Genomic DNA, 12273 nt, shown 5'->3' on the forward strand with positions numbered 1-12273 from the left:
GTGTTGAGAGGAAGAGATGGTCTGGGAAATTCTGCTGAGCAAATTCCGGGCCCATTTCCATCCCCCAGTTAGTCCACTCCACTCAACTGGTTCACACACTGAGTGGGTCTTTGGATGTTGTTTTGGGATCTCTTCCAGGGATTTATCAGTATCTCCTTCTGGTCCAAGGAAGGAAACTTTGTTATCCTTAGCATTGACCTACAGAATATGTTTGTAACAGCACTGCTTGTGTGGCATTAGGCTATGTAGTGATCGAAAGAAAAAAACAGACCTTTGCACATTTTTGCACTATATGGTGGGTGTATGAGGAGATTCACATTTCCTGCACAGCTAAGTCCATGTGAAGTTACCTTGTGCTGTATTTGACATCTAGTAAGGTCTCTGTTTGAAAGGAAAGATCTAAACTTAAAAATGAAGTGGCCAGAAGTTATGGTAAAAGCAGATAGTGTAGCTGGTTTTAAGAAAGATTTGGACAAATTCCTGGAGGAAAAGTCCATAATCTGTTATTAAGACATGGGGGAAGTGTCTGCTTGCCCTGGATCGGTAGCATGGAATGTTGCTACTCTTTGGGTTTTGACCAGGTATTAGTGTCCTGGATTGGCTACCATGAGAATGGGCTACAGGGCATGATGGACCATTGGTCTGACCCAGTTAGGCTATTCTTATGTTATGTTCTCATCTGTAGGGGCCTTTGTTTTCACTTCTTATTTTAATGTATTTTTTTTCTGGGAACTTATCAATGTTTTTTTTATAATGGAAGAGAATTAATGTGTGTGGGATGAGGGGGTAACTAATTTCTTCAGCTAAATAATTCAATCCACCTCAACCAGACATAGGAGAACTCACGCACCATTCACACACCCTCCAACCAAAAACGTCAAAAGAAAAAAACTGTTCGACAACCTCCTAGCCATTCGAGCTGCAACACTCGACCCCCAACTCTACAACCAATTGACATCGACCACATACTACAAAACCTTCAAAAAGAAATAAAAACCCTTCAAAAAACACATAAAACCGAATTAACACAATCAGAACTGTCCCAAGCATCACCTGCAACTACTCCATATGTACTTCTGATGTCATGACAATTCAGACATAATTTATGTTATGTTATGTTTGGAATATAAGAAAATTTTCACTGCCTGTTTCTATTCCGACCATTTATTCCGTTTCATGGTCATTACAAAAAATATTTTTTCCATGGGGGGGGTGTCAAAAAATGATGGGCCCCGGGTGCCACATACCCTAGGTACGCCACTGCATTTAGGATTAGCTTGGGAGAGTTACAACACCCGTCGCCTCAATTGCGCAGCACGGGCTGCGTGTCAAGAAACTCAGGTGCCGTTTACAGAATCGTGGCTAGCAGCGCCAGTGTAAAAACGTAGGCGCATGACATGTAGGCGAGGCTTTTAAAGGCCTACATGTCAAGTGCCTAAGGTTTTGGAGAATCGCACTTAGCAGCGCCTATATCACGCTCCACCCATAGAAACGCCCACTTAGGGATTGCAATAGGTGTCTATCTTTTGTAGAATCAGTTAGGCACCTATCGATCAATTAATTTTTACCAATTATTGAGGCTATTAAGGGTATTTTGCCAATTAAGACAGGCACCTAAGGGGCGTCTAACATAGTCGCCCTTTTTAGAATCAATTCCTTAGGGTATTTCTGTGTGTAACTGCCAGTTAAAGTCAATAATTGTTTGTTCATGACCATTAGCAGTTTATTAATCAATTAAGTTATTTATTTATTCAATTTTCTATGTCATTCTCCCAGGGGAGTTCAGAACGGTTTACATGAATTTATTCAGGTACTCAAGCATTTCCCCCTGTCTGTCCCAGGGGGCTCACAATCGATCTAATGTACCTGGGGCAACAGGGTGACTTGCCCAGGGTCTCAAAGAGCAGCAGGGGTTTGAACCCCCAACCTAAGGGTCCTGAGGCTGTAGCTTTAACCACTGCACCTCTCTAGAAATCAATATGTAGCAAAAGTGAGCCAAGTATTGGACAATGAGGCCACTATGACATCACCGATGAGGTTGGCTCTTATTGGTGGAATGAGGCATTGTGACATCACAATATCAGCTCTGGTTACCAGAGACGGACACTTTTCACATACTCAGTTTTCTATGTCATTCTCCCAGGGGAGCTCAGAACGGTTTACATGAATTTATTCAGCTACTCAAGCATTTTTCCCTTACTGTCCTGGTAGGCTCACACTCTAACTAATGTACCTGGGGCAACGGGGGAATTAGGAGACTTGCCCAGGGTCACAGAGAGCAGCTTAGGTTTGAACCCACAACCCCAGGGTGTTGAGGCTGTATCTTGAACCACTGTATCACACTCTCCCATATGTAACTGATAGCGTTCTATAACTTGTGCGCGCAACTTACGGTGTACACAATTTTTAACAATACAGTAACTTAGAAATTCTGAGCTAGATTCAGTAAACGGCATTCAAATCCCAGTACAGACTAGCGTTGGCTGCCAATTTCGGTGCCCCACACCCTACCCATGCTGAAACTAGGTGTCATTTCGGGCACCCAGTTTGAGGGCGCATCCCCAGTATTTCATAACATTGTACGCAAATTTTAGGAGCACTCCTGACCCATCCACGTACCTCCCATGGCTGTGCCTCCTTTTGGGTATGTCCACATCCAACTTGGGAGCAATTGGCATCCAATAGTTGGCATGAATTGGCTTGTTAGCCCATATAGTTGGGGGCACAAATCTTGGATTGGCACTCAATTTTGGATACCATATTTCGAATCCAGGGGGGGGGGGGTCTGAGTCCATACAAAAACATTTCAGCTAAGTTGCATCTTAGTCAACTATCAATGGGAAACTACAACAGCTTCCCTTTGAAAATAGTCTATGGGTGCAAAGAACCTGTGGACTTGGTGCCCACTCTATCAATCTGAAAACTGCTGGGAAATATGTAGACAACAACAACAAGACACTCCTGATTTGCCAAACAAATCCTAAACTAGAAAAAACAAGGAAGGCAACCAAGTCACATCAAGGTCTGCGTGGGGGAAGCCCACAGTGCCAAACTTGTCTCACAACTTATAAGCCAAATACAGTGTAACAAGTCAAAAAAGCATGTCACACTGTATAATGTTGTAGGGCGCTCTCAGTGTGAACCCTCAGTGATAGGAGCACAGCTCCGACACTTCACTTCTGGGTCAAGGCAATAAGCCTCCACCCACACACCATCATCGAGCGCCCTGTGTGTGCAAGAATCAAAGCAATCAACAATCAAAGTGAGTAAATAAAACTCAACACAACACAAGCAACCTGAGCGACCCCCACACAAACCCTGCCAGCCGAACCCCCTCAAAAAGCACGCACAAAATCACAACAAAATCAAAAACTATACCAAAAAGTGAAGAACATATCCAAAAATAAACAATACTTATCCAAAACTGTCACACCGACGGAAAAACCGCGCCAGGAGGAAAGGTTCAACCGCGCTGGTTTCGGGAGGAGCCCTTCTTCAGGAACCTGGCCTCCAACAGAACACAAGCAGAGAGGACGGCTGGAGGGCGGGAAATATGTAGAGCCTGATATTCTGACCAGAGCGGAATGCATTGGCAGACCCATCCACAGCCGTTCAATGCTGGGGCGTGCATGGGGAAGGTGTGGCTCACTGGTAGAGCTGCTGTCTCTGCACCCAGAGGTTGTGCGATCATATCCCAGTGCTGCTCCTTGTGGCCCTGGGCAAGTTACTTAATCCTCCACTGCCCACCACTTTGAATATAAGCATTTGAAATGGCAAAGCCACAAAAAGGTGGTATCTATTCCCTTTCCTTTTCATCAAGCCCAGAATCCTGTTTCCAACAGTGGCCAACCCAGGTCCCGAGGGCCTGGCAGAAACCCAAAGAGCTGAGATTGTGATGTCATAATGCTTCATTCCACCAATGACTAAGAGCCAACCTCAGCAGTGATGTCACAATGGCTCGATTGTCCTATAAATGGCTCACATAAGAACTCAGTCCACTATTTGGCTAAACTTCATCTGGAACTATTTAAATATTCATAGATCACCAAATCTTCCCAGCATATCAAGACATAAACATTCATAATACTATCTTATAGACCAGTGTTCTTCAACTGGTGCCAGTCCGCAGAAATTTTCTGCCGGTCCGCACAGGGCCGGCGAGATCAGGGGAGCTCCGACGTTTTGCTTCCCAGCTCTCAATTCTTGCCTACAACAGCGCCAATAGTATCAGCGCAGCGATTCGCTTAGATAGCCTTGGGTCCTTTGATGGATTGTGCCACCTCTGAGGAAAGAGGAAGTTGCATTATCAGAGGCGGGCTGCGACTCAGCAAAAGCCCCAAGGCTGCCTCTGAATTGATGCGCTGACACTACTGGCGCTGCTGCAGGCAAGTACTGAGGGGAGTGGAGGAAAGGGGAGGAAGCCACTGTTGGAGGCTGGGAAGCTGCTGGATAAAGGAAGGGCTGCTACTGGACCTGGAGGGAGGGAAAAGGAGAGATGCTGTTGCGAGGGGAGGAGGGAAAGGGAAGGGGAGAGAGTTACTGCTGGACATGGGAGGAGGAAAAAAGGAAGGAGACAGCTGACAGGGAGATTAGAGGAGGGCAAGGAGTCAGGGTGGAATGGAGAGATCAGATGAGGGAAAGGGGAAAGAGAGGAATGAGAAAGTAGAGAGAGATTGATGGTGGGAAGGTGGTCAGCAGAGAAATAAGGAGAGAGGGACAAAAATTCTAGATCTGATGTAGGAGAGATAAAAATGAAGAAAGCAGTGAAGCTGGAAAGGAGAGAGTGGGCGCAGGCTGGATGGAAAGGGGAGAGGGGCATAGAAAGAAGGAAGATACCATTTGGAAGGGGGAGAGGGCAGACAGTGGATGAAAGGGGCAGATGCTGGATTAAAGAGACAGAGGGCAGACGCTGGATGGAAGAGAATGAAAAGAATATGAAAGCAGAAACCAGAGACAACAAAAGGTAGAAAAAAATAATTTTATTTCTATTTTGTGATTAGAATATATAAGATTTGAAATATGCCCTAGCTAGAGCTGGTGTTCAACATAACTGAGGACTTCAAAGCCCAGGCTTTAACTTCCAGCTGGCTTAGGGCTCTCTCTGACCAGGGGGCAGTTGCCCTAGTTGCACTCCCCTAACCCTATTCTTGTCATGTGTGACTGCGGTATTCTGTTAGAATGATATTTCTGTGTAGCATTCTGTAATAATTTGGCTTATTCAGTTTTCTTGATAGTAGAGGGGATATATGTGAAGGGGAGGGGAGATGGGGGTTTTGTTGATCCTTGCCCTGTATTATTTGTATTTATAAAATGACAATTGTACAGAATACTGTTTCTTTTTATACTTTAATAAAATACGTTCAATATAAAATCATAACTATTTGAGGCTTGTACGGATGGGATCAGATGGTTTGTGGAGATCGAGCTTGCGGGGACGGGGCAGAGGCGGGGTTTTTTATTTCAGTCTTAGTAATTTGCCGGTCCACAAAATAATTATTTTATTTCTGCCGGTCCTTAGGTGTAAAAAGGTTGAAGAACACTGTTGTAGATAACTGAATATTTTTCTAAAGTGTGTAGAATCCTCCGAGGGCTCACTTTCCTTTATTTTGAGTTCATAAAAGGATAATATGAGCCAATATCCTTTTTTTGTACATTTTTTTAACTTTTTCTTCTAATATAAAGTGCAAATATAGCAGTTTTTTGTGCAAACTTAGCAGTAATAAATAAAAGATGCATAAGAACTTACCTCGTTCTTAAAGTGCATTGTGGGAGCGCCTCCACCGCCATGTTTCAAAATTTTCATCAGGGTCGATAATTCCAGCCCACCATTAGCAGGCAGTTCACTGGAGCGTGACATGAGAACTGTCCCCCGCTGGCGTTAAGTCCAGCATCAGTGCCGGGCATCCATTCCAGTTTCATCTTTAGCCGTGACAACTTAACTGGTTATGCCGACATTCGGTGCTTAGTGGCTAAAGATAGGTCTGCTATTTATCCGGCCTGTTTTATCCGTTAAACTTAGCTGGTTCGGCGCACGTACCTCATAGACGTCATGGTGCACGGTCTCCACGACGACGCTGTCACCAGACTGATCGATGCAGACTACGGGCTCTTGCAGCTTCACACGGCCTTCAAGGCGCTCCATTATCCTCTCGCTGATCTGCCCGGACCCGCCAACAAACTTCCTTTCCTGGGGGGAGCGGGGGGGGAGGAAACAAGCGATGCTGAGCCCACTGAAGACCCTCCCAGAAACATTACAAGGGGCAAATCTGTAAAGGTTGCCAGAAGTTAGGCGCCAAATTGCAGCATTTTAGGGCGTGACTTACGGTATTCTTACTGTCACTTATGCGCCCAATTGGCGTCCAACTGTAGGCAAAGGAACATTTAGTTTAAAAGAATATCATTCTTGACTATCCTATGAAATTTTTAAAAATTGCTACCTATTTTTAAACGAGTTGGAAGATGATGTCATGAAGTTTATGGACCATTCCAGAGCTTCCAGTGCATTCTGCGCGCGGCATTCTCTTACAGATACAAATCCTGAGGCTTAGGCTCGTCTGACATTTCAAAACATTCCCTAGCTGCAACTATTAGATATTATCAAGTAGAAAAAATGTGCGTCTATCTATGTAAACAGTTTGGGTACTGTCCCCCACAATGCCTCGGTGCAGGTAAAGATAGGGTTACCAGACGTCCGGATTGATCCGGACAAATCCTGTCCCCGCCCCTCCCGCCGCCTGCTCTCGTCGGGCAGGAGGGCATCCGCGCAGGCACGGATGCAACGTAGTGACATCACGTGCCCTCCTGCCCGACGGCAATGTGATAGAAGCTTTTCAAAACCCTGGGCAAAGTGCCGGGTTTTGAAAAGCCATCAGGCCATGTCCTCAAAAGGAAGACATGCCTGGGGAAATCTGAAATTCTGATAACCCTATCCATGATGTACATGGGCCAAGGAGATTCATTAATGTCCTATTTATAAGGCATAAGGATTGCTAGAATGTCTATGGCCTGGCTCCCTTGAGTAGGGCCACTCTTGCTATCAGGAGCTAAGCAGGGTCGGGCCTGGCTAATACCTGGATGGGAGACCACCTGGGAATAGCAGGTGCTGTAGGCTGAGGGGGCCACACACTATATGGGAGAAGGCAATGGAAAACCATGAAACACCACAGGATAGATTCCTTACTGTGCCTCTTGGCATGATTCGCCCATCCAATGATAAAAGTCATCTATTCTCGGTGTTTTACCTTCCTACACATATTAAATATTTTACCGAGAATCTCCCAATTTCTAATATCCTCTTCAGGGACCATCATTCGCGCGCCGGACATAAACACGCCGACAATTATGCGCAGGACTTGTGTGCGCCAGCTTAAAAACACTTCCTGTTAGCATTGTGAGAGGGTGTGGAGGGGGAACCCCCCACTAAACCTACAAGTGTTCGCGCTCCCTATGGAGGGGGGGGCAGAACCGCCCAGTACACTAAAAACTGCCGAATACCCAAAAAACTAAGGAAAATGACAGTTTTCAGTGTAGTTGTGGGGGGGTCACTTGTAAGTTTACTGGGGGGGTTCCCACACACACACACCCTCACATCGCTAAGAGGAAGTGTTTTAAGGCGGCGTGCATAAGTCCTGTGCGGGACTGTCGGCACGCGATTGTCAGCGAGCTTTTGTCCGGCACGCTTCTGTTATGGTACCTCAGGGACAGATGCACCATGTAAGCCCAATGCTCCCCGACACCATAATAATGCCCATCTCCTCACTCACACTCCTAACTTCCCATTTGTAATGTTTGGGTGGCAGAAGTATAAAAATATCCAGAGCAGGCCCCTGAGGTCCTGGATTTTCCCTATTGCTTTTGCTCTCGATGCGTACGCTACTTGTTTGTGATGGAGACGAAAGAAGGGCCTATCCGTTGGATGGCGTCACCCTTTGTAGTTGACTCATCCTGCTTGGCCATGAAGAACCCCCATTACAGGTAAGTAACCCACCGTACCTGTCCTCCATTGGTGGTCGAGAAGATCCTGGTCGTCCCCCCGCACTGCTTCACATACCACAGGAACCACAGAGCAGAAACTTCGTGGGGCTCAGAGGTAACATTAATGTTGACAAAGAGGGTGGCGAACCTCTTGCTTGCACTGGAAAGAAGGCACAAAGGCAGAATTTTACGCCTGCAAACACATGTAACAAGTATCCGAACACTACTTTTCTCCTTTAGGAAGAAAACATGTTCTCTATTCTCTTTCATGCTCTGAAAGAGAAGAATGGCTTTGCTAAGGGACAGCATTTTAACCTTTCAAAGACATCTCTTATGGTTTATGGCGTATTCATTTTTTTTTTCTTTTTCAAATTTTTATTCATTTTCAAAATTACATAAGAACATAAGCAGTGCCTCCGCCGGGTCAGACCATAGGTCCATCCTGCCCAGCAGTCCGCTCCCGCGGCGGCCCAAACAGGTCACGACCTGTCTGAATCACCAGAAGGGGCTCCCTTGCCACCTTGGTTTCTCATTGAAGTCCTATCTTCCCATCGAAGTCCTAACCCTCTGGTCTTGCACATGCACGACCTGTTGGGTTTCTATATTTATTACCTGGTTAGCTTTCTATACTTGTGTTACATCCCAGCACCTCTCTCAGTATCCCACGATCCCTTTATCCCTCAGGAATCCGTCCAATCCCTGTTTGAATCCATGTACCGTACTCTGCCTGATCACTTCCTCCGGTAGCGCATTCCAAGTGTCCACGACCCTTTGTGAGAAAAAAAACTTCCTTGCATTTGTTTTGAACCTATCTCCCTTCAGTTTCTCCGAATGCCCCCTCGTACTTGTTGTCCCCTTCAGCCTGAAGAATCTGTCCCTATCCACCCTCTCTATGCCCCTCATGATCTTGAAGGTCTCTATCATATCTCCCCTGAGCCTCCTTTTTTCCAGAGAGTGTAAGTACATATTCAATCAGATAATCAATGCAAATTTCACTTTCATTCTATCTTTGGTTAATTACATAACTTCTTACCCCTCCCATCCCTCCCTACCACATAACTAATAATTATATAAATACACATCAATACCACAATCCCCACCCTACCCTTTTAAACTGATATATTTAAGGGAAACGTATCCAGTTACTCTGTACAATATCTTGTCAATGGTTTCCACACATCCTGAAACTTCTTAAAATATCCTCTTTGCAATGCAAAGAATCTTTCCATTTTATAGATGTGACATAAAGAATTCCACCAAAAGGTGTAATTCAATCTCCTCCAATCCTTCCAATTGTATGTAATTTGCTGAATGGCAACACCAGTCATTATTAGCAGTAATTTATTATTATTTGCAGAAATATTCATTTTTGATATACCACCTCTCATTGACAAAATGGTGACGCGGTTTACAATACAATCTATAGACATTTCAGAAAAGAACTCCATTAATCAATCATAGGACAGAGATGAGAGAAGGAGAAATAAGGTAAAAAAGGAAACAAGATAGTAAGAGAGAGAAGACGACTGGCAAGTGGACTCTAGTCAAGCTCGCAATATCGAAGGAATGAAAACACGACAGTTGTGAAGTGTACTAAGAGTTCTCCCAGGGGTGTGTGTGTGTGGAATCATCAGAGATAAGGGATAGGCAGGTGGACCGACTCCATCATTTTTATTGGTCGCCGTACCTTAAGAAGGATATGGCGTTACTCGAGAGGGTTCTAAGGAGAGCGACACATCTGATAAAAGGTATGGAAAACCTTTCATACGCTGAGAGATTGGAGAAACTGGGACTCTTTTCCCTGGAGAAGAGGAGACTTAGAGGGGATATGATAGAGACTTAGAAGATCATGAAAGGCATAGAGAGAGTAGAGAGGGCAGATTCTTCAAACTTTCGATAAATAAAAGAACAAGAGGGCATTCGGAAAAGTTGAAAGGGGACAGATTCAAAACCAATGCTAGGAAGTTTTTCTTCACCCAATGGGTGGTGGACACCTGGAATACGCTTCCAGAGGATGTAATAGGGCACTGGTGGAATGAGGCATTATGACATCACAATATCTGCTCTGGATACCAGAGACTGTCATTTTCTAGTGTCTATTTCAACCTCGGTCCTTCTACACCAGCATTCTTCAAAGCAAAGCTTGCGGGTCAGTGGTTGTGGCCATTCATACTCTGATTCTTATGTGAGCCAAGGATAATGAAGCCATTGTGACATCACTAATGTGATTGGCTCTTAGGCACTGGTGGAATGAGGCATTATGACATCACAATATCTGCTCTGGATACCAGAGACTGTCATTCTGTAGTGTCTGTTTCAACCTCAGTCCTTCTGCACCAGCATTCTTCAAAGCACACTTGCGGGTCAGTGGTTGTGGCCATTCATACTCTGATTCTTATGTGAGCCAAGGATAATGAAGCCATTGTGACATCACTAATGTGATTGGCTCTTAGGCACTGGTGGAATGAGGCATTATGACATCACAATATCTGCTCTGGATACCAGAGACTGTCATTCTGTAGTGTCTGTTTCAACCTCAGTCCTTCTACACCAGCACTCTTCAAAGCAAAGCTTGCGGGTCAGTGGTTGTGGCCATTCATACTCTGATTCTTATGTGAGCCAAGGATAATGAAGCCATTGTGACATCACTGATGTGACTGGCTCTTAGGCACTGGTGAAATGAGGCATTATGACATCACAATATCTGCTCTGGATACCAGAGACTGTCATTCTTCAGTGTCTATCTCAACCTCAGTCCTTCTACACCAGCATTCTTCACAGCAAAGCTTGAGGGTCAGTGGTTGTGGCCATTCGTACTCTGATTCTTCCCGCTCTCCTTAAAGAATGACATGAAAATGGTTTACCGCGGTTATCCATGGGGACAGGAACGGTGATGAATTTTGTCACCGTGTCATTTTCAGAATTCAGATTTGAAAAAAGGTTACCAGTCCAGAAAAAAATAAAAAATGAAAAAAGGTACCATATAAACTCAAATATAAACCAAGATTCTGGGGCCCCAAAACGGGGGTCTCAGTTTATATTTGAATCTTCCCTGACTCTGCACTATACCGACTGACCCTTCCTCCTCCTCCTTTCCCTCCATCCCGAACAGCGAAAGAACGGAAGTTGTCAGTGTATTGGGGGGGTTCCCTCTCCCATTAACCCCACCACCACCACAGGAGCATGACCACTTACAAGTGTACTGGGGGATTGCACCTCACCTCAGAACGCTACCGGTATGCCATTAAAAGCGCTGGAAACAGCGTGTTGGCATGCCTTTGCGGCGCGCCGTTGACCTGCGTGCTTTAATTACAGAATTGGATCTGGGAGACGGGAGGAGGGGTGGTGTAAACGATGTGATGATTTAATTGAAGCAGGTACGTGTCCTATTCGCTATTCTACAAAATAGTGAGCAAGTGCATTAGCACATAATTGCAAAGAGCACGTGCGTGAGGGTGGACCATGGGAGGAGCGTGGGCGTGTCTCCAATTTATGGGTACAACCCATAGAATAGTGTAAGCTATGTACAGATCAAGGAACACTTAGGTGTGAACCAGTGACATAGCTAGGGAGGTTGGAACATAGGGCGGTGGTGACGGCATCACTGCACCATGCACCCCTTCCGCTTCCCCACCATACCGTGCACCACTTGAGCGTCTCCCCCGACCCCTGCGTACCTCTTGAAATGTTTGCCAGTATAGGTAGCATCTTCCACTTGCTGCTTGCGCCGGCCTCGGTTCCCTTCTGACGTCACATCCTGGTCCCGCGACCAGGAAGTGATGTCAGAAGGGAGCCGAGGCCAGCGCGAGTATTAGGTAGAAGATGCCGCTTGCGCCAGTAAACATTTCAAGAGGAGTGTGAGGGGGTGGAGAGGAGGAGAGGCATCAGCGCCCCTACGAAGATAGTCCTGGGACAGTCTGCCCCCTCCCGAATCCCCTTACCTCCGATGTGAACATTTATGCCTGCTACTGACTTGGTGTAACTGTTTGCATCTAACTATAGATGCATCGATGCTGACTTGGCTTTCAATGTTTGGCATCGGCCCACCTAACTCAGGGACCCTGTTATTAAATTTCTCCAAACAAAACAAAAAGGAAGACCCAATGTTCCACAGTAAAACCAATCCAAAGATAAAAAGAAAAGACTGTGGATGTGGATATTCTTATTCGCTCTTCACCATAAAAATACAAATCTGAATTTGTAATACACGTAAGATTGTCCTGCCGGACCCTACACGGTCCGTGTTTCGGCGAGACCGCCTTCCTCAGGGGTCCTAAAAGGGATTAGATATAATGAAAT

The 12273-nt window shown here is 45.4% G+C and overlaps 1 protein-coding gene across 1 annotated transcript in view; it reads right to left on the reverse strand.

Annotated features, from left to right (window-relative positions):
• Window positions 1–12273, reverse strand: part of LOC117363071 (amine oxidase [flavin-containing] B-like) — a 124903-nt gene that overhangs the window by 52060 nt on the left and 60570 nt on the right. Inside the window, exons 6-7 of the mRNA XM_033950319.1 lie at window positions 7993–8134; window positions 6038–6187 (exon numbers count right to left, since the gene is read on the reverse strand). Of these exons, the coding sequence (XP_033806210.1) occupies window positions 6038–6187; window positions 7993–8134 (292 nt within the window). The remainder of the gene's footprint in view (window positions 1–6037; window positions 6188–7992; window positions 8135–12273) is intronic.

The sequence above is a fragment of the Geotrypetes seraphini genome, chromosome 6 (assembly GCF_902459505.1).
Source record: "Geotrypetes seraphini chromosome 6, aGeoSer1.1, whole genome shotgun sequence".
In the NCBI taxonomy this organism is placed as follows: domain Eukaryota; kingdom Metazoa; phylum Chordata; class Amphibia; order Gymnophiona; family Dermophiidae; genus Geotrypetes; species Geotrypetes seraphini.